Source organism: Protomyctophum parallelum (genome assembly GCF_964188405.1).
Source record: "Protomyctophum parallelum genome assembly, chromosome: 17".
NCBI classification, from domain to species: Eukaryota; Metazoa; Chordata; class Actinopteri; order Myctophiformes; family Myctophidae; genus Protomyctophum; species Protomyctophum parallelum.
The window spans coordinates 9,276,125-9,295,486 of NC_139719.1; the positions used below are offsets into that span (position 1 = coordinate 9,276,125).

Here is a 19,362-nt window from a genome sequence, read left to right on the forward strand (position 1 = left end):
CTTTGGTCCGGGAGCTGGCCTTCCCGCCCCTGATCACCCTCCTCTTTCCGACTCAACTTGACCTTCACTGAGCAAGATTCAGACTCGCAGCCTTTGTCGCCCTCTTAATTTTTCTCTCCCTCATCCTCTATCTTCTGCCTTGCGTCTGCGAAGACCGACTGAAGTACGATAGAATCCTTGTAGATCAGAGAGCCCTCCATGTTGAAGGTCTGGGCATTCTGACAGAGCAGCATGATGTCTTTCTCCAGGTCCTTCAGACTGCAGTACTTGTGGCTGCGGATCCTTTCCTTGACCTTCCTGAAGTCCACAGGTGTGCAGATGACTTTGTAGTATTCTGGCAGCTCCTTGTGAGACGGTAGCTGAATGAAAATATCGCTCAGCTGTCGCCCATTACCGTCCTTGTACTTGATGACGGCATCAACAATCTCCGTCATCTTCTTGGTGAGGGAGGCAAGGTCTTGGGAGGGTTTCTCGGTGGCCGGAAGCCTGTGCTTCTTTGCTTTTGTCACTTCTTTATCCTTCTCCTGGCCGCCATCGTGATTGCATTCTCTTTTGCGCTTCCTGGTAGTATTCTTGGGACACCCTTCCCCTTTGATCTCCAGGTTACGCTGGCCTTCATGCCCCCGCTCACCCTTCTCTTTCCGACTCAACTTGACCTTCACTGAACAAGATTCAGACTTGCAGCCTTTGTCGCCCTCCTCTTTATTTTCCTCTCCCTCATCCTCTATCTTCTGCCTTGCGTCTGCGAAGACCGACTGAAGTACGATAGAATCCTTGTAGATCAGAGAGCCCTCGATGTTGAAGGTCTGGGCATTCTGACAGAGCAGCATGATGTCTTTCTCCAGGTCCTTCAGACTGCAGTACTTGTGGCTGCGGATCCTTTCCTTGACCGTCGTGAAGTCCACAGGTGTGCAGATGACTTTGTAGTATTCTGGCAGCTCCTTGTGAGACGGTAGCTGGATGAAAATATCGCTCAGCTGTCGCCCATTACCGTCCTTGTACTTGATGACGGCATCAACAATCTCCGTCATCTTCTTGGTGAGGGAGGCGAGGTTGGGGGAGAGTTTCTTGGTGGCTGGACGCCTCTTTTCTTTCTTCACTTCATCCTTCTCCTGGCCGCCGCTCAAGACAGGCGTGGAGGGGCCGCCATCGTGGTTGCATTCGCTTTTGCGCTTCCTAGTAGTATTTTTGGGACACCCTTTCCCCTTGATCTCCAGGTTGCCCCCCCCAATGGCCATGAGCCATTGTTTCTCGGTGAGCAAGTCATTACTGTAGTCCACCTCCTTCCGCTGCCGGGAGCCTGACGGCTTCCCCTCCTCGCAGGTCAGCCTCTCCACCTCTGCGTCGTCCTTCAGGATCCATGCCGGCATGTCATTCTCCACCATCAGACGAGGCTTCCTCTCGGGATCGTGGGCTTCCTCACGCTGTCTGTCAAGATCCATGCGCGTAAACTGCTCAAACTCTTCTTCGCCCCGGGCGATCATCTGGTTTACAGACTCGTCGTCAGGCACCTCATCCTCCTCCTTGTCCTGTTCCTCGTGTTCCAGGATGGCCTGCAGGAAGGCCCGCTGCTCGCCGCCTGACGACTTCTGGTCGAACATGCCGGCCTGGATGACCTTCTGGTCTACATTCAGCTTGTACTTGGCCGCTGCCAGGATCTTCTCCTCCACGCTGTTGACAGTGCAGAGACGTAGCACACGAACCTCATTCTTCTGCCCGATGCGATGGGCTCGGTCCTGGGCCTGCAGGTCCTGGTGGGGGTTCCAGTCACTGTCAAAGATGATGACTGTGTCAGCGGACTGCAGGTTGAGGCCCAAGCCTCCGGCCCTGGTGCTGAGCAGGAACACAAAGTAGTCTGAGGCCGGGTCGTTGAATGTCTTCAACAGCATGCCACGGTCCTCCGCCTTGGTGGTTCCGTCCAGACGCAGGTACTTGAAGTTGCGGTAGGCAAAGTAGTCCTCCATGATAGTCATGAGCGATGTCATCTGACAGAAGATAAGAACCTTGTGGTCGGTGGCTCTCAGCTTTGGCAGAATACGATCCAGCAGCTCAAACTTCCCACAGGAGCGGTAGAGATCAGGGCCTGACACTATTCCACCAGAATAACCAAGGTGCTCCGCTAAAGACTTCTCGATTTGTTGGAACATGTAAGGGTGGTTGCAGATCTTCCTCAGTTGCATTATAGTGTTCATCAGTGTCTTCGTGCCTCCATTACCCTTCTTGTCTTTCTCGGAGCCGTCAGTGAGCAGCACTCCCTTGGCTTGCATGTGTCTGTACAACACCCTCTGTAAGGCTGACATGTCGCATTTGATCACATACTCCACCTTCTCGGGCAGCTGGGACTCTACTTCCTTCTTGAGTCGACGCAGCAAGAAAGGGCGGAGCACTTTGTGCAGTCGACGGATGATCAGGATGGTCTCTTCCTCATTCAGGTCCACCCTCTCTCCTGTCATGGCAAAGGGGGCGTTGAACCACTGATCAAAGGTGCCGCAGCTCTTGAAGATGGTGGGTAGGAGGAAGTTTAGCAGTGCCCACAGCTCGGGCAGATTGTTCTGCAGCGGCGTGCCCGTCAGCAGGACACGTCGTGGTGCCAGGTAGTGTTTGTTCAAGACCTGGGTCAGCTTGCAGTGGTGGTTCTTCATGCGATGGCCCTCGTCCATGATCATGTACTTCCAACGGAGCTTGGCCAGCACTTGCTTGTCCTTGATGACGTAATCGTATGTGGTGAGCAGCACGTTGAACTTGCCACTGCGGATGGTGGGGTGCAATGCACGACGAGCCGCAGGGGGGCCCTTGTAGGAGAGTTTGATTACAGACGGTGCCCACTTATCAAACTCGTACACCCAGTTGGATAGAGTTGAGAGCGGCACGATGACAAGGAAGGGTCCATTCATGCGTTTGTGCTCCATGAGGTATGTTATGAGGCCGATGGTTTCGATGGTTTTGCCCAGGCCCATTTCATCGGCCAGGATGCCATTGAGGTTATTGTTGTACAGAGAGACCAGCCACTCCAGACCTGTGATCTGGTAATGTTTGAGCTCCCCGTTGACCAGCAGTGACGACTGTTTCTCCACCTTCTCGGTGACAGCGTGAGCCACGGCATAGTAGGACTGCTCTAGGCTTCTCGCAGAGACTACAGTGCCGTCCTCGTCATCAACATCCTGTTTGGCACGTTCGATGATGTGCTTGACGTCCACCTCAGACACGTCCTTGCTATCGGGGTCTGATAATAACGACCCACCTCCTGCATGTTCTGGCTTCTTCGTTCTGTTCTCCTTGAGAGCCTGTGAGGTCTTGTGTGCCCGCACCAGCTCAGTGAGGTTGGCCACAAACTCGTCTGTCTGCTGCAGCAGGTAGGCCAGACGCTTGTCTTTCTTCTGGTCAATGAGTTTGCGGTAGCCCTCTTCATCCTCAGCCATTAGCCTCAGCATTCTCTCCCTTTCGACGCGCTCCTCCTCTTTCTTCTGCGCCCGCTCAACGCGCTCCTTCTCTCTCCTCTGCTCCCGCTCAACACGGTCCTTCTCTTTCTGCTGCTCCCGCTCAACGCGCTCCTTCTCTTTCTGCTGCTCCCGCTCTTTCTTCAGTAATATGCGCTCCTGTTGGATCTTCTGTTTCTCCATGTTGAGGACATCACATAGTGACTGCTGCTTGGTGCGTGTGTAGGCATTAGCATTGAGAGCAGGTGGTGGCATGGATGCCACCACCTCCTGGCGCAGCTGTCTCTGAAAGGGCAATAGCTTTAGGGCCTTGAGCTCGCTTTCGGCTGCTGTACGTTGGTCATCAGTCAGGGAGACTGGAAGATTCTCCAGCTCTTGGATGCGGTGCGCAATCCAAGCCTGGCGCCTGTACTCCCTCTCCTGAAGGATCTCTACCGGGTCCAGCCCGCGGGGTTTCAGGATGGAACCGATACGGTTCAACGTTGGCAGAGAATGGGCAAGCTGCAATGGAGGCTGTGTCTGTGGAGAAGGCATTGATGTAGAGGCAGGGGGAGGCACCAAGAAGGGTCCTCCATTGGGATGAGGAAGAATCATCCTGGGAGGGGCACTGGATTGGGAATCTGCACTCGCTATTGGCCATCCTGGCAATGTTCTGAGGGATCCTTGCATGCCTGGAAGAACACCAGCAGGTCCAGTAGGCACATTGGCTCCCACCATACCATATGGTAGGCCTACGACATAAATTTGTCGTTGAGCTGGTCCTGGACCAGCACCCGGCACAGCACCAGAGTCAGTAGAGGGACCAGCAACAGGCACAGCATAGACGGGCACCCAGGTCCAGAATTGTGGCTGCTGGTTCTGGTTGAAAGGAGTGAGTCCGCCTGACTCAGCTGGTACTGCTCCCTCACCGCCAGGGCCACCAGAAGAACCCTGCAGAGCATTGTGGTTCTGCTGGCTCATGCCACAGGGAGGATCCCCGCTTCCTTCCATTGGGCCACCCTCAAGGCTGGGCCCCATGGTGTTGTGGGCAGAGTCTGGAGAAGGACCAGAGCTTGGGCCCATCGTGGCTCCTGCAGAGGGCCCGGCATCTGGGTATGGCCCTGGGCAAGGTGTCTCCACTATCGGGGGGTCTGGGATGGACATCTCTCAGCAGAGATCGTGAATTCCTATGACAGTAGCAAAGCAGATACCCTTACGAGCACCAAGTGTCTGGTAGATAAATAAATGCCGGTTGCAGTGTCTCTTGGTATTCCTTCTATTCCCCAGAAACAAAGAGCAACCTATCCTGGTTTCTGCACACACCTCTACCCTCGGCTACAGTCTTCATTGTGTGTCAGTTCCCGCATGCGCATTGATGATGGCTGCGATGCAGAGAGGAATGCCCTATGATGTAATGTGATGTCACAATGACATGACATCAGGAACCTCCATATGGACATCAAAGGGACAGCTACAATATCGGCTGACATCACCGTGTCTGGGATATCAGCCAATCACAGCACAAAGGGGACAGGCCCATATATGGGCATATGGTGTTGACACCAGCGATCTCCATAAGTGGGCATAAACTGATGACATCAGGGATCTCCATATATGGGTATAAAAGGACAAGGGCTGACAAATACAGAGATACCCATATATGGGCATATGAGTCGGAATTTCAAATGAACATTATGAAATGCAAGCAAGGCGATACGACCCGTGCTGCAATTGTTTTCATAATGGGGGCTAATGGTGGTGTTTTCTCTCAATCCTGTGTGTGTGTGTGTGTGTGTGTGTGTGTGTGTGTGTGTGTGTGTGTGTGTGTGTGTGTGTGTGTGTGTGTGTGTGTGTGTGTGTGTGTGTGTGTGTGTGTGTGTGCGTGTGCGTGTGTGCGTGCGTGTCATAGAAAGTGTATCGTTCAGACCTGAACTATCTCCGAGGAGCTGCCTGGATCGGAACCGGAGCTCTGCAGATGGAAGCCTCCAAGAAGGCCTCCGACCTAATCAGTGATGTGAGACAAGTTACTTCCTAAAAAAAATATATATATATAATAATATATACACTGTGTCTTAATTTCACCAATATATTTTGGCTGGACAAAAAAATGCTGATGTTTTGGCTAAAATTGTATTTATTTATTTTCTTAACGTTTTTATCCCACGGTTTTTGTGAGCCATTTTTTTCAACCAGTGTCTGTCGGTATTGAGCAATTTGTTTTATAGGGGTTTATATGTGATCCTACCATTAACATCCTATACAGTATAAGGCAAGATTTAAAGCATGTGACATGGCTTCATGAATCTGAATCCATTCCAAGCTTTAGTTTTGCACAAAAAACACTCCTTGGGCTAAAAACGGCCATAGCCGTCATCACAGAAATATGATGAGGTCATCACATTTTGGGCGCATTTGGGCTAGTGGCTATGGCCGTTTTTAGCCCAAATGGTGTTTTTTGTGCAAAGCTAATGCTTGGAATGGATTCAGAATCATGAAAACCCCCTAGTTTGACATATCATGTCCGGACTATATGTAATCCTGGGTGCTACACTCCCTCTGCCAACCTGAGGAGAACAACTGACTATGACCTCATGCTTCCTTCAATGCATGAAGAGTACAAGCCGCTTCTTTTCACTTATTTATTCATGCGTTTATGGGGATGGGGGGTCGGGGGAGAATCTAAATTTAAGTTGAGTGCCACGGTCATGTGACAAACGTTATGTCTTTGGCCCTAAGTTGTGTCCCTGTGTTGTACTATGAACAGAAAAAGTATCGTCAGCAGGCGTACAACTTCAAGTATACATCCGTGGCTGATACTCCAGACATTGTCCACGCCAAGATCAGCGGACAGCTCCTCAGTGACGTAAGACTCTTACTCACATATTTGAGTTTCAAATAATGGCTCATGTTGGCTCATAAATGCTTTTATGTGATGTATTCCCATGCTTTTGTTCTTGCTTAAATGTAAGTCGCTCTGGATTAAGAGCGTCTGCTAAATGCCTAAATTGTAAATTGTATGTTGAAGCCTCATGGCTCATAAAACTAGATTTTCTCATTTAAAATGTTTTGGTTTTCTTCCCCCTGTCTTTCTTCTAGCGTTTGTACAAGGAGAAAGGAGCGAGTGACAGAAACAACTACACTCTCACTGCCCAGGGTCTGCCTGAGTTCACGCAATCCAAGATAAACACTGCCAACTTCAGCGACGTAAGGAAACAATATTATCTCCTACAACACTATATATGATATAGTGTTGAACTATATATACTATATATATAGACTGAACTACACCAGTGTTGCCAGATTTTGCAAGAGAAACAAGCGGCCAGCCATAGACTTGGCTGGCATTAAAAGTCCATAAACTTGGCCTGGGCCATGGCTCAGTGGTCCAGGCACCTTGGCTGGTAAGTGGTAATCCAGTCTGGCAGTGTGCCGCGGGTTCGACTCCCGATCCCGACGTCCTTTACTGCATGTCTTCCCCCCCATCTCTCTCCCCCATTTCCTGTCAGCCTCTCTTTCCCTCCATAAAGTAAAGGCGAAAGCCACAAAAAAACATTTAAAAGCCCATAAACTTGGCTGCCACATGGCGTAATTTCTGAAAGCCATGCATTTGGAGGGCCCTCAAAAACATACATTTTTCAGAAAACTGTTGAGATTGTTATGACCTGGCGCTTGGGCCATAACAAAGGAAGACACACGGCTGTTTAAAAGTGCACAAACCAATATTTATTTACATTATATATAAACACACATAATATGACTCAAACAATACTACAGTACTAAGGTGGAGTGTGTTAATCAGTAGATCAGTAGTGGACGTGTGGTGAGTGTAGTGATGTTGAATGGTGCAAAGATGCTGCTGCTCTCATGGAAGGAGAGAGAGAGCCTGAGTGTGGCCACACCCAGCCTCTTATAGTGCACCCTGGGAACACTGGCCAGGTGCTTCCAAATCCCAATGCACCCGATTGGCAACTCGGCAGGACCTGTGGGAAGCACAAGACTAGGCCTACCTAACAAACCACGCAGGCCCTAGTAGACCAACTAAAGGGGCGGTGACAAGATTTAGACGACATTTGTAGAATCGGCCTCAGGTCTAGTAAATGCGTTAGGGACCTCACCTCACTGTATATTATTATCCTGACTTCATGCGTGTTGTTGTGCTGCCGCTGTGCGTTTGCAGATCAAGTACAAGGAGTCGTGGCACACGCTGAGGGCCCAGGGCTACAAGCTCTGCATGCAGGACATCCCCTTCCAGTCGGCCAAGAGCTCTACGGGTATCGCTAGTGATGTAAGTCACCCTGCTGCTGCTGACACGTCATGTGTTTATTCATTCAGCTCACCAGATCGTGTGGTTCACGCGTGGCAGGGCCGTGATTTTGTCCGCACATTTTGATTTAGCTTGCTTAACCCTTAACTGAGATCAGATTCATACGAGTTTTCCACTGGACACACACTGGTCTGATTAACCCATTCTGACCTGAGATCAGATAAAAAAAATGTCAGTCGTTCTTCGATTTTTCAAAAATAGCAGACCTACAAGCTCGTATCACGCCACTCGGTGGCGCGATATGAGCTTGTAGATCTGCTATTTTTCAATAGCTAAAGCGTAACATGATGCCGACACCAAAATGGGTGCTCGGTCAGAATGGGTTATTTATTCAGCTCACGAGATCGTGTGGTTCACGCGTGGCAGGGCCGTGATTTTGACCGCACATTTTGATTTAGCTTGCTTAATCATATTTAAAAAAGAAAATACTATTCCTATTTTTAATCACGTTTCAGTTGTCTGAAGTTGCAGTCATGCACAGTTTGGGGCTGTATATTATATTATATTATATTATGTTATATTATGTTATATTATGTTATATTATGTTATATTATATTATATTATATTATATTATATTATATTATATTATATTATATTATATTATATTATATTATATTATATTTAGTTCCTGGAAACAAAAACTGTCTTGTTTTATAACCATTACTGTTACAACTTACAATCTAAGTAAGATAAGGTGTTCTGGTATGAAAACCTGCATTTTAAATGTAATTAAGAATCCTGAATTATATAATAACACATGGCTATTTTCAAATGGCCAAAATGTATAATGTACATGAATTGGTCAATGTATGTTTTGTAATAATCAAAATCTATAAAGTAACTTGTAACTAATGATTTCAAATCAATGCATTGGAGTAAAAGTACAATATTTGGATTGAGATTTATTACAAAAATATAACTGTCCGGGTGAAAATCATCTGTGTTTAGGTTCTAGGGTTAAGTAAATCTACTTAGTTACTTTCCGTCACTGAACGGTGCATTCTCCCCCCCTCGCTAACAGTACCAGTACAAACACAGCCACGTGCTGGACAAGGGCAAGCACATCGGCTCCAAGAGCGACCCGCACCTCCTCCACTGCCTCCAGGCCGGCCGCCTGTGCAGCGACCTGGAGTACCGCAAGGACGCGCAGAGCACCAGCGGCCAGTACCACCTCACCAAGGACATGATGGGCCTGGTGATGGCCAAGAACGCGCAGGCGCTGGCCAGCGACCAGGACTACAAGACCCGGCTGCACGAGTACACCGTGCTGCCCGACGACATGAAGGTCCAGTGGGCCAAGAAGGCCTACAACCTGCAGAGCGAGGTAGACGCCACATCAAAGCCCCCACCCCTCCGCAGTGTGGCGGAGTTTCTTGTTGTCCTTGTTTAGGCTTTATTTGTTTTCTCCTGTGTTTTCTCTTGCTCTTTCCTCCGGGGCCAATGTAATAATGGATGTGGGGGCGCACTATAAATACCCAACCCAGTAACACCGTTACGGAGAGGAGAGGATCAGGAAAACCTATGCAAGGAGCCTTAGTGCTGTACTATCACTTCTTTGTTCTCTCCATGCTGTGATGCCGTTATAATGACACAATGCTGTTGTGTGTTGTGAACTCGTTTTGCTTTGCTAGAAACTCTACAAGGCAGACTTGAACTTCATGAAGGGTGTGGCCTGGGACGGCGTTGGAGCTCCCCAGATGGAATCAGCCAAGAAGGCCGGGGAGCTGATCAGTGATGCGAGTACACACACACACACACACACACACACACACACACACACACACACACACACACACACACACACACACACACACACACACGTGCGCGTGCACACACACACACACACACACACACACACACACATGCCGTACTTCATACTACAGCTTCACACAACAGTATCAAAAGTGACAGATCCACAATCTCAAAACGCGGCGCCAAGAGAGGCATTTTGAGCTTGTACATCTGCTGCTTTTACTATTTCTGAATTTGAATCTGAAAAGTAAACGTTTCGGATGTACAGTATGAGGTTTCCACCCGACAATACCCGACAATAAAAACCTAAACACGACAAAAAGCTTGAGGCTCATCTTAAAATCCATTCAAACATCCAGATGTAGGTATAGTATACTACACAACTCTTGCTTGGTCCTTGGTCTTGCTTGTACTTGCTTGGAATGCCCAGGGATTGTGTGTTGAGCTATTAAAGGAGTAGTTCTCCGGTAGGAGACTCAAATGCAGGTCAATTGAGAAAAACATAATATGTATATAGCAGCATCAAATTTGTGATATTAACTGTGTGTGTGTGTGTGTGTGTGTGTGTGTGTGTGTGTGTGTGTGTGTGTGTGTGTGTGTGTGTGTGTGTGTGTGTGTGTGTGTGTGTGTGTGTGTGTGTGTGTGTGTGTGTGTGTGTGTGTGTGTGTGTGTGTGTGTGTGTGTGTGTACTCTCTACAGAAGAAGTATCGTCAGCTTCCAGACAGTCTGAGATTCACGGCCGTAGCGGACTCTCCTGACATGCTTCATGCTAAACACAGCTACAAGCAGAACAGCGAGGTACGCCCCTCAACTGTCAACATCCTGCCGTTGCTAGGAGACTAATTGGCTATTGGCTAATTTAAAATCATAATGTTAAAGTCATACTGTGCATACTTTTTTTTTCATTAAAACGAAATTTATGTTTTGGAATAGTTCTCTAAACACTATTAAAGCAAACAAATATGTGATGATGCAAAATGACGTAGGCACCAGAAGTGTACGGGATGGAACATCCAGGTAATGTTAATACGTGTATTCATGTCTCCATCTCACAGAGGCTGTACAAATCTGGGAAGAACGAGGATATGCATAAGTACACCTTGCACTTCGACGACCCAGACTTCCTCCGAGCAAAGCTCAATGCCCAGCAAATCAGCAATGTAAGACATTTGGGAAAATGTTATTTTCTCTTTAAGTCAAATAGTAAAAAATAATTTGTCAAGTACGAAGGGATTTACAACTTACTGGCGGTGCTGTCAGTGCTATGGGGTCAGGTTCGAGTTTGAAGCAGTGAGTGCTATGGTGAGAACTCGGTTCAGACTCCAGTCTGAACCGAGTTCTATGGGGAGAGTGCTATGGGGTGGGGTGGAGAGCCTGAAGAGCATTTGAAGTGGTGAGTGCTAGGGGGAGAGACAGACATCCTATCCTGTGTTATGTGGTGGGAAGGGGTGTAGGGGTGGGTCATATCCTGAAGATGCGGGCAGCAACCATATACCAGTCAGTGAATAGGGGAGATAATGAAAGATGTAGGTGTGCCATGGCATTCTGGATAGTCTTATCGATGAGGGGATTGCAATTGTCAAGCCTGGAGTGGTTAAGATCTGGCACACTAATACAGTAAGACACTAATGCTTATGTGTATTTTTTTTAAATGAATGAAATGTAATTTTGGCCAATCTGTATGGTAGAGCACTGTATGTTAATACAATATATACAATCTGTATGCAATAGTATGCTATACTGTACATATTTTGTCCCCCTGCTTTTCTATTGAGACATTTCGATCGTGTCAAAGGTTTGACATGATTTTGACATGATGGTCGAGATTCAATTAGATTAAAAAATATAATAGCAGGAAAAACCGGGTTCAAATCCGGGGTAGAAGAGGAAAAAGATGCACAGTGCAGCTTTAACTTGAACGTTATGTCAGCAGGCTATGACCCTGAGGTTGAATGTTCTGTTATGTAGACCTGTTATGTAGACCTGTTATGTAGACCTGAGGTTGAATATTATGTTATGTTCTGTTATGTAGAAGGTTTACAAGGCTTCGGCGGACCAGGGCCGGTCAGCAGGCTTTGACATGAGGTTGGACGCCATTCCCTTCCAGACCGCCAAGGCGTCCAGAGAAATCGCCAGTGATGTGAGTTAAAACAAAAATAGGCTTCTAAATCCTAATAGTTTTCTGAAAAACCCATGTTTCAATATGTCAGTTGTGCTCAACCTTTTTCATCTCAAAATATGTTGTTCCAGGGACACCCCCCCCAGATGCAAATATTTTAGTTAAAAATGTTCGCTCTGAAATATATATTCAAAGATTTGCACCACATTTTCACGACTTTTCAAAAATAGCAGACCTACAAGCTCGTAGCGCGCCACTCGGTGGCGTGCTATGAGCTTGTAGGTCTGCTATTTTTCAATGGCTAAAGTAGAATGTAACGCTTAAAACACCAAAATGGATAAAGCACAAACCCTCAGAACAACCGCTTACAGTACATGTGTACTGACTAATGAGCCTTTTTCAATGCAAAATTCTAATGCTGTAGTTTAAGCTTAATTGCTTAATGTATGTTTTGTAATAATACTCTAAATCTAACAATAATTACCTCTCAGAGTAAAAGTAGAAAATATCCCGGTACCTCAAAACTGCACTTTTACAGTGAGAACAGAACCTGAGCATCACGCCACCGGGGTCTAATGAAGCTTTCTCTCTCTCTCTCTCTCCCCCCTGGGACAGTTCCGCTACAAGGAGTCCCATGTGAAGGACAAGGGCCAGCACGTGGGCCTGCTGTGCGTGGAGGACGACCCCAAGATGGTGAGCAACCTGGCGGCCAGCCGGCTGCAGAGCAACCTGGAGTACAAGCGGCAGTCCAAGGAGGAGCGCTCGCGCTACCAGATCAGCAGCGACCGGCCCGAGTTCCTACAGGCCAAGAAGAGCCAGGCGCAGGCCAGCGACCTGTCCTACCGCCAGAGGCTGCACGGCTACACCTGTGACAACCAGCAGCTCGCCGTCAAGCACGCCAAGCAGGCCTACAAGCTGCAGAGCGATGTAAGTGGGGCGGGCTTGTTTTTTTAAGGACTGTGGTTCTTAGACCTTTTTTCTTTGTTTATTTTCAAGGATCTTTGATGCAGTAATGGTCATATTTCTTATTTTTGAGGTCATTGTCACTTGCAAAATGTTTTGCAGGTGAACTACAAGTCAGACTTGACCTGGCTGAGGGGATCGGGCTGGACCCCTCCTGGCTCTCACAAGGCTGAGCTGGCCCGCCGGGCCGCAGAGCTGGGCCTGGCTGAGGGAGTGACCACCGACGAGGCCATCGCACGGTACCAACACATAATGATGGTGAGAATGATACTTATACTGTAGATCACAGTTGTACCAACACATCACTCACTCACTCAACCAATTCACTCACCCACTCACCCTCCATGTAGCTGCAGCACCAGCAGATGATGGAGCAGCAGCAGCTGGAGGATCAGTGTTCCTCAGAGCAGACGGAGGAGACCACGGAGGAGATTCAGCCGGGCGTCAACATGGACGCCATGGAGGTCCTCCACGTCAAGAGGAAGAAGACCATCCAGACGGTGCAGAAGAAGACCACCTCCTCCTCCTCCTCCTCCTTCAGGTCCATGGAGAAGAAGAGCGTGTCCTCTTCCTCCTCCTCCTCCTCCTCCTCCAAACAGACCTCCATCGCCGCCTCGTCCTCCATGTCCTCGTCCTCTGCCCTGGAGGACGCCATCAAGATGTCCTCTTCCAGAAACATGCCAGCCATCGAGGAGGCGTAGACGAACAACTTTTTAGTGCCCTGCTTCTATAAGTCGGTTTCCGGGGACCACCAAGGGGTCCAAATGTTAGACCCTTTTGGGTCGGTAGATCGGAGTGTTTTGCTGCGAATGGACTTTTTTTTTGACCCGTCAGAGCTCAGAGTTAACGGAACTGTTAAGGGTCCAGTTGGTTCCATGTGTACACTCAAAGCTACATACCCTTAAGGGTCCATTATTTGGAACCTTATTGGTCCCCGGACCTGACGTTGAGAACGGGTGTTTTAGTGAATGTTAAAGTAGGCTCATATATACTTCATCACACGGCCACTTTTGTCACTTTAAAATGCGTCACTTTTTGTTGAGCGAAAAGTGGCGAGCGGCGAAGCATAAATGAGCCATTTAGATTGTTGAGTAGAGCTTTAATTTGCAGTTTACAGGCAGCATTATGGCAGGTACTATACTTCGCTTGGTTGCTCGTATCTGGAAAGTAAACCAGGTGCGACAGGAGAGGGAAGAAGAAGGGAATTAACGCTGCAATCAGAAACTTTTTCATTGAATAAAACATTATTTTAACCTTTCTGTATGGTAGAGTATGTTAATGTCAATTACAGTGGTGGAAAAGTAAATGTATCAATGCTGCAATCGCAAAGTGATAAAAAGTCCAGAATTCAAAATGTACTTGAGTAAAATTACAATAGTATTGGCATCAAAATATATTTAAAGTGCCAAAAGTAAAAGTACTCATTATACAGTATGTCCCATTTCAAGTCAATGCAAGTATACACATCTTTTGAAAGTAGCAGATCTACAAGCTCACGATGCATCGCATTGCGACTGATTGTGAGCTTGTAAATCGTCTATTTTCAAATGGCTGAAATGTATATAGGGCTGAAGTGGTTAATGCATTTATGTAAGTACTTAAGTAAATGTACATACATAGTTTGCACCACTGTTTAATACTTAATAACTAGTATTCAACAATTATTACTGGCTGAAGCTCATACACCGTTGAGCGGTATTAATGTGGTCTCATTCAGGAGACCGCAGATTCAAATCCCAGTTCGGACATAAGAGTTCAGATTGCAGTTTTAAGCATGTGTAATGTAGAGAGGACTTTTGTCATGTTTGTAGAAAGTTTGATGGGTGGAATTGTGTGTATAAAATGGGTTTCATGAACGATGCAATCGTGATGCAGTCACAGGGCTGTCCACGTCAGAGAGGAAGTCATGAAGTGAGTTTTAAGAAAGTTGGATGTAATGTATTTGGTGTGTTGATGAGAAAGAGGAAAAGAATGCTATACCGGAAATGTCTCCCAAGCTCTTGCTGCAATAACCAAAGTATTTATTAATCATGTTTTTTATCTTTTAAGTGAATAAAATGCTGCAAGCTAAAGTGAGAAACTTTATCCATCCATACCACACAGCATTGGATTAAGACCGCTGTTTTTGTCATGTGGTAAAGTGATGTTTATCTGAGTAAGATAAACGGCTGTGGCGGCTGTGGCTCAGGAGGTAGAGCTGGTTCGAATCCCGGCTCCTCCTGTCTACATGTCGAAGTGTCCTTGAGCAAGACACTGAACCCCAAATTGCTTCCGATGTGCTGGTTGGTTTGGTACCTTGCATGGCTTCCGCCGCAATCGGTGTATGAATGGGTGAATGTAATGCACAATCTATGTAAAGTGCCTTGGATAAAGGCGCTATATAAATGCACCATTTACCATTTAAGAACTTTGTTTGATCTGTGATGTATGTATGTCTGGCAGGTTCAGTTTTTTAACAATGCAATGGTGGCTCTAGTAAGAACTCAAGGCTGGACTGGGAGTACATGTTTTAATTTAATATTGGAGGAAAAATAACAATAAATGATTTTGTCAAAGCAAAACGCATCCTTTGTCCTTTCGCCCCGTGTCTGAAACGGTTGAGAAATGACAGAGTTACCGTGTGGGGGTCCCCAGGGGCTCCCTCTACTCTACTGTCACACCCGAAATCATCATATATACAGTTAATGTGTGTGTGTTAGGCTGCATGTTAAAACACTATTTTCGTGCTCGGATGGAGCCAGACTCTGACGGACCCAGGCAGCCAGCCAGCCAGCCAGGGACATGCATAGCTCTGTAACTTGAATGTGAATAATATGGACATTTGTGTTGCAGTTTTTCACGTTGTCTTGGCCTAAATAAATTGCCTTGAGATACCAGTGGAGTCTGCTAGATGAAGAAACTTTAGGAGCGGTTATAGTGAGACATACGTTATTGTTTATTGGTGCAGCCCTGGATCCCATCAAGGACACCTGTGGGTCCGTAGATACAAGCCAAATGCCATGTACAGTCTGTCCACTGGTGTACACAGCATTTGGTGTTTTGGTCTGGACTACTTGACCACCACTGTGACCAACCATTGCTCACAAATTCACAATGGTTGAAGAAATTACAGTAGCCTACATCGCTGTCATATCAGCGGGCAAGCTAGCTGATCTCTGGTCTTTGCATATAGCAGTGGTGCAGGAAGTACACAGATTATTTTATTAAGTAAAAATAGTAAACTCAAGTTAAAAGTATTGGCATATCATAGTTAAAGTACCAAAAGTAACCATGTCCCATTTTCTAAATGTGTCAATCTTTCAAAAACCTGAATACTAGCCAAAGGACAACTAGGATGTTGGATGTTTGTTTAATGTATTTTTGTAATAATAGGCCTACAGCTGATGAGGGGTTGGAAAGCGTCAGGGAGTCCCTCGTTTCATGACTGGTTTGTGGAGATAGGCAAGGTTGCAGCATACGAAGAAATGGTATATAGGAGGTCCGACAGACTGGACAAATATATCCGGAAATGGGGAGGATACATAATGCATATTGCTGTCAGAGATCCTATTGTGGTGTGAGCGCAACGTCCCTTTCTCTTGTGTTTTCCTTGAATACAGTGTAAATTAATGTTACCCAGGTGCAATGGCATTTATTTTTCCTTTTTTTATTATTTTATTGTAGGGTATTGTATTGTATTGTATTGTATTGTCTGTATTGTATTATCTTTTCTGTAAAGATTTCGTTGTGTAATGTATTTATTCTTTTCTTGTCTAGTTTTGTTTCATTTGTTGTCTGTGTGTTTGTTTGTGTGACTAAACTGAAAAAGCAATAAAATTTTGAATCATAAAAAATAATAGGCCTACATCTAAATCTGCATTATCTGCATTGTGAACATACTCAAATACCTCAAATCCATACTTAAGTACAGTACTTGAGTAAATGTACTTAATTACTGTCCACCACTGTGGCATAGCCTACCCTAACATGATTAAGAGGTTTGCGGGGAGTTTAGTGTATAAACTCCTATGCCCATCAAAAATCTCCATTTCCTTATTACTTTGACTAAGTAAGATCAAACCTGTCACGTGAGGTCATGGGGTCATTATGTGAATGCCATTAGCTAGCTGTTACTAGATGTCATAGGATAGAATACCAGCAGTGCTAGAGGTCCTGGTAGGATAGAAAACCATCAGTGCTAGAGGTCCTGGTAGGATAAAAAAAAAGAAAACAGTTAAATAAACACAAGAAACAGCAAATGTACACTATCAATTTGTTTGGGTCCAGAGAAACAAATATATTCCAGAAATGTTGCAGCTGTCAGTCCAGTCATGCAAAAGAGAGCATGACCCCCTCACAAAAGAACTATGCTCCGATCTAAAACACACAAGGAGCTTTTATTGAAAGCCTCGACTGCATGGTGACTGTGACTTTAAAAAGAGAACTTTCCACATGTTGTTTCCTCCCATGGCTCCGTTCACAAAACACTGCAGTGTGTAACAATATGTCCTGTCCTGTCTAATGCACAGGAAAACGGAAAAAAAATGCACTCACTGACAATATGACAGTGATGCACTGCCGTCTCTTCAAGAAAAAACAGTCTTTTTTAAATGCTGACCCTGGGAGCTCCAAGATTTCTTATGCTTTCATGCTATTCTAGATTTAACAGTTTATATTTACAGAACCATGTTGTTCTTTGCTAGGCCTACTTCTCTAGAATGTTGAAATGTTGAAAACACGTTTGCACTCAATTTATTTTCTTGCAAATGTAGCCCCCAGCCAAAACACGGTCCACAACAGCCCTGTTAATTGGGCTCAGGCCGAGTTGGCTTTGTCCGCGGCGTAACCGTCTTTAAATAAATACTTAAAGAAAATCCTATGGTCAGAATGCATTGCATTTCATTTCCTGGGCCGTTCGTTGTTCTGAAAGGGGGAGGGACTGCGCCGCTCTATAGGCACGGTAGGTTGTGCATCAGTCTGCAAGTGGAACTGTGGGAGACTGGGGTTCGATCCCTGCTCACCAAAAAACACTACTGTCTACACATGCATACAACAAACTATATCCCAAGGTAGCTCATATTTTTTGCCCTACACACTTAGCCTATTAGGTCAATTAAGTTCTTAGTTTTGATGGATTCAAATATTTTTGAAGCATACTTTTTTATATACATTTAATAGAAGTACAATATATATTTTTTACATTATATTTTTTTCCACCATGGACCATGTGTAACTACTGCCATGGATCACTATAGTGGTCTGTTGACCACTGGTTGAGAGGCCTGCAGGACACACTTGCAGTGGGCCTGTTGATTACGGTCTGAAAGTTTTTTCACACAACTAGGGACGTGAACTAAACACAATTTACAATATAACAACGTCACAACACCTTCATTTCCACTGAATCACACTGACTGCTAGAACTAATGCAAGTAACTAACTCACTACAGTCGCTTGTTTCCCACACATACAGTAAGTCACATTTGAAGTTCATTGTTTGCGGAAACAATACAGTGACTGTATGACAGTCAGTCAATATCATTCACCCACCGACAGCCTGGGCCTGATGTGACGCCCGGCTGGCAAAAGATATTGTAAGACAAACAATAGCCTGCGGGACCACATGGTCTCTGTTGGTGAGAATGGCTTCTGTCACAGAGAGGACAATGACAGCATTTCATTATGGAACCATGCAGGGTTCCGGAGCTTTCTCTGAGGCTGTGTAGTATCATGTGGGCCTGTGGGTCTGTCACTGTCTCTGTTCAGCTGGCCAAACATGGCGTCAATGAAGCCCACCACTAGCATTCTTAGCGTCAGACCTCTTGTACTCGTACAGTACGTGACTCAACAGCTACCGTAGATCACTGCCACGCTGTAGGCTGCTCTACAAATGTCACTGTTGATTGTGTTCAAGGGTGGATCAAGGCCAGGCTCTGATGGAGTCCAAGTACATTATATGTGTGTCTAAAAAATACACTGAGAGTAACCACTAACCACATAATATATGATTTTAAAAAGCACATTAAAACTCCTTCTGTTTCTGTTTTTCTTCTAAACTAAATATCTTCGCTGAAAATAGGGATGCTATAGTGTGCATATGGCTAAACTATCTATGACTGTGCAGTCATAGATAAAAACTATAGCTATAGGCACTGATTTCCTACCTACTATATAGGTCTATATGTTCGGTGTTCCTAATACAAATGGACTGTAGGAATTGGTGATTTGGGACTGGTGTGTACCGATTGAAAATACTTTATTCATGATTGTCCAACCATTAACAGATTGGACACGGATGTTTCTGATGTTCAAATGTACAAGATTAAGATGTTTTTGCATTATTATTATATAAGAAATTCTAAAATATCAGAATCAGAATAAACTTCATTATTTATTGTGACATCACAGGTTTGTAAAGAAGTGGGTGAAAGTCGCTTTTATGCAAGCTCTATTGTTTTTGTTATTTTCTAAAAGAGAACAGGAATAAAGAATGAGGGAACAGGGAAAACAAGGTGAGAAAGAACAACCAAAACACAAGGTGTCTACATGTATACACATAGCATATCCAGCTGGTAGAGTATGGTACATGCATGAGGTTAAAATGATGTACATAATATTAGACATTAATGTGCAAAAAGAAAATAAACACATTGTACATGAGATCAAGGTTCAAAGAAAGTATCAGTGCAGTGGAGGCCTACTGTATGTCAGTCTTATTGTGCTCTGGAGCGTCAACAGAGCTGCACTCCATGCATTGACTTATAATTTCCTGCTATTGTTTTCACCAGCTATGAGGAAGCTGTCATTAC

The 19,362-nt window shown here is 45.6% G+C and overlaps 2 protein-coding genes across 3 annotated transcripts in view; one reads left to right on the forward strand and one right to left on the reverse strand.

The window, feature by feature from the left end:
* Window positions 1–16,410, forward strand: part of nrap (nebulin-related anchoring protein) — a 64,180-nt gene extending 47,770 nt beyond the window's left edge. For both annotated transcript variants that reach the window (XM_083788177.1, XM_083788178.1), the window contains 12 exons: window positions 5,326–5,430; window positions 6,181–6,279; window positions 6,513–6,620; window positions 7,594–7,701; window positions 8,762–9,064; window positions 9,372–9,476; window positions 10,192–10,290; window positions 10,548–10,652; window positions 11,525–11,632; window positions 12,227–12,538; window positions 12,677–12,832; window positions 12,925–16,410. In XM_083788177.1, coding sequence (XP_083644303.1) covers window positions 5,326–5,430; window positions 6,181–6,279; window positions 6,513–6,620; window positions 7,594–7,701; window positions 8,762–9,064; window positions 9,372–9,476; window positions 10,192–10,290; window positions 10,548–10,652; window positions 11,525–11,632; window positions 12,227–12,538; window positions 12,677–12,832; window positions 12,925–13,275 — 1,959 coding nt within the window. In that variant the 3' untranslated portion in view covers window positions 13,276–16,410. The remainder of the gene's footprint in view (window positions 1–5,325; window positions 5,431–6,180; window positions 6,280–6,512; window positions 6,621–7,593; window positions 7,702–8,761; window positions 9,065–9,371; window positions 9,477–10,191; window positions 10,291–10,547; window positions 10,653–11,524; window positions 11,633–12,226; window positions 12,539–12,676; window positions 12,833–12,924) is intronic.
* On the reverse strand, window positions 105–4,580 carry LOC310874053 (transcription activator BRG1-like; the record flags this gene model as incomplete). The annotated part of the gene is made up of 1 exon (XM_083786722.1): window positions 105–4,580. The coding sequence occupies one exon, from the start codon at window positions 4,578–4,580 to the stop codon at window positions 105–107; it is 4,476 nt and encodes a 1,491-aa protein (XP_083642848.1).
* Window positions 16,411–19,362: the final 2,952 nt, after the last annotated feature.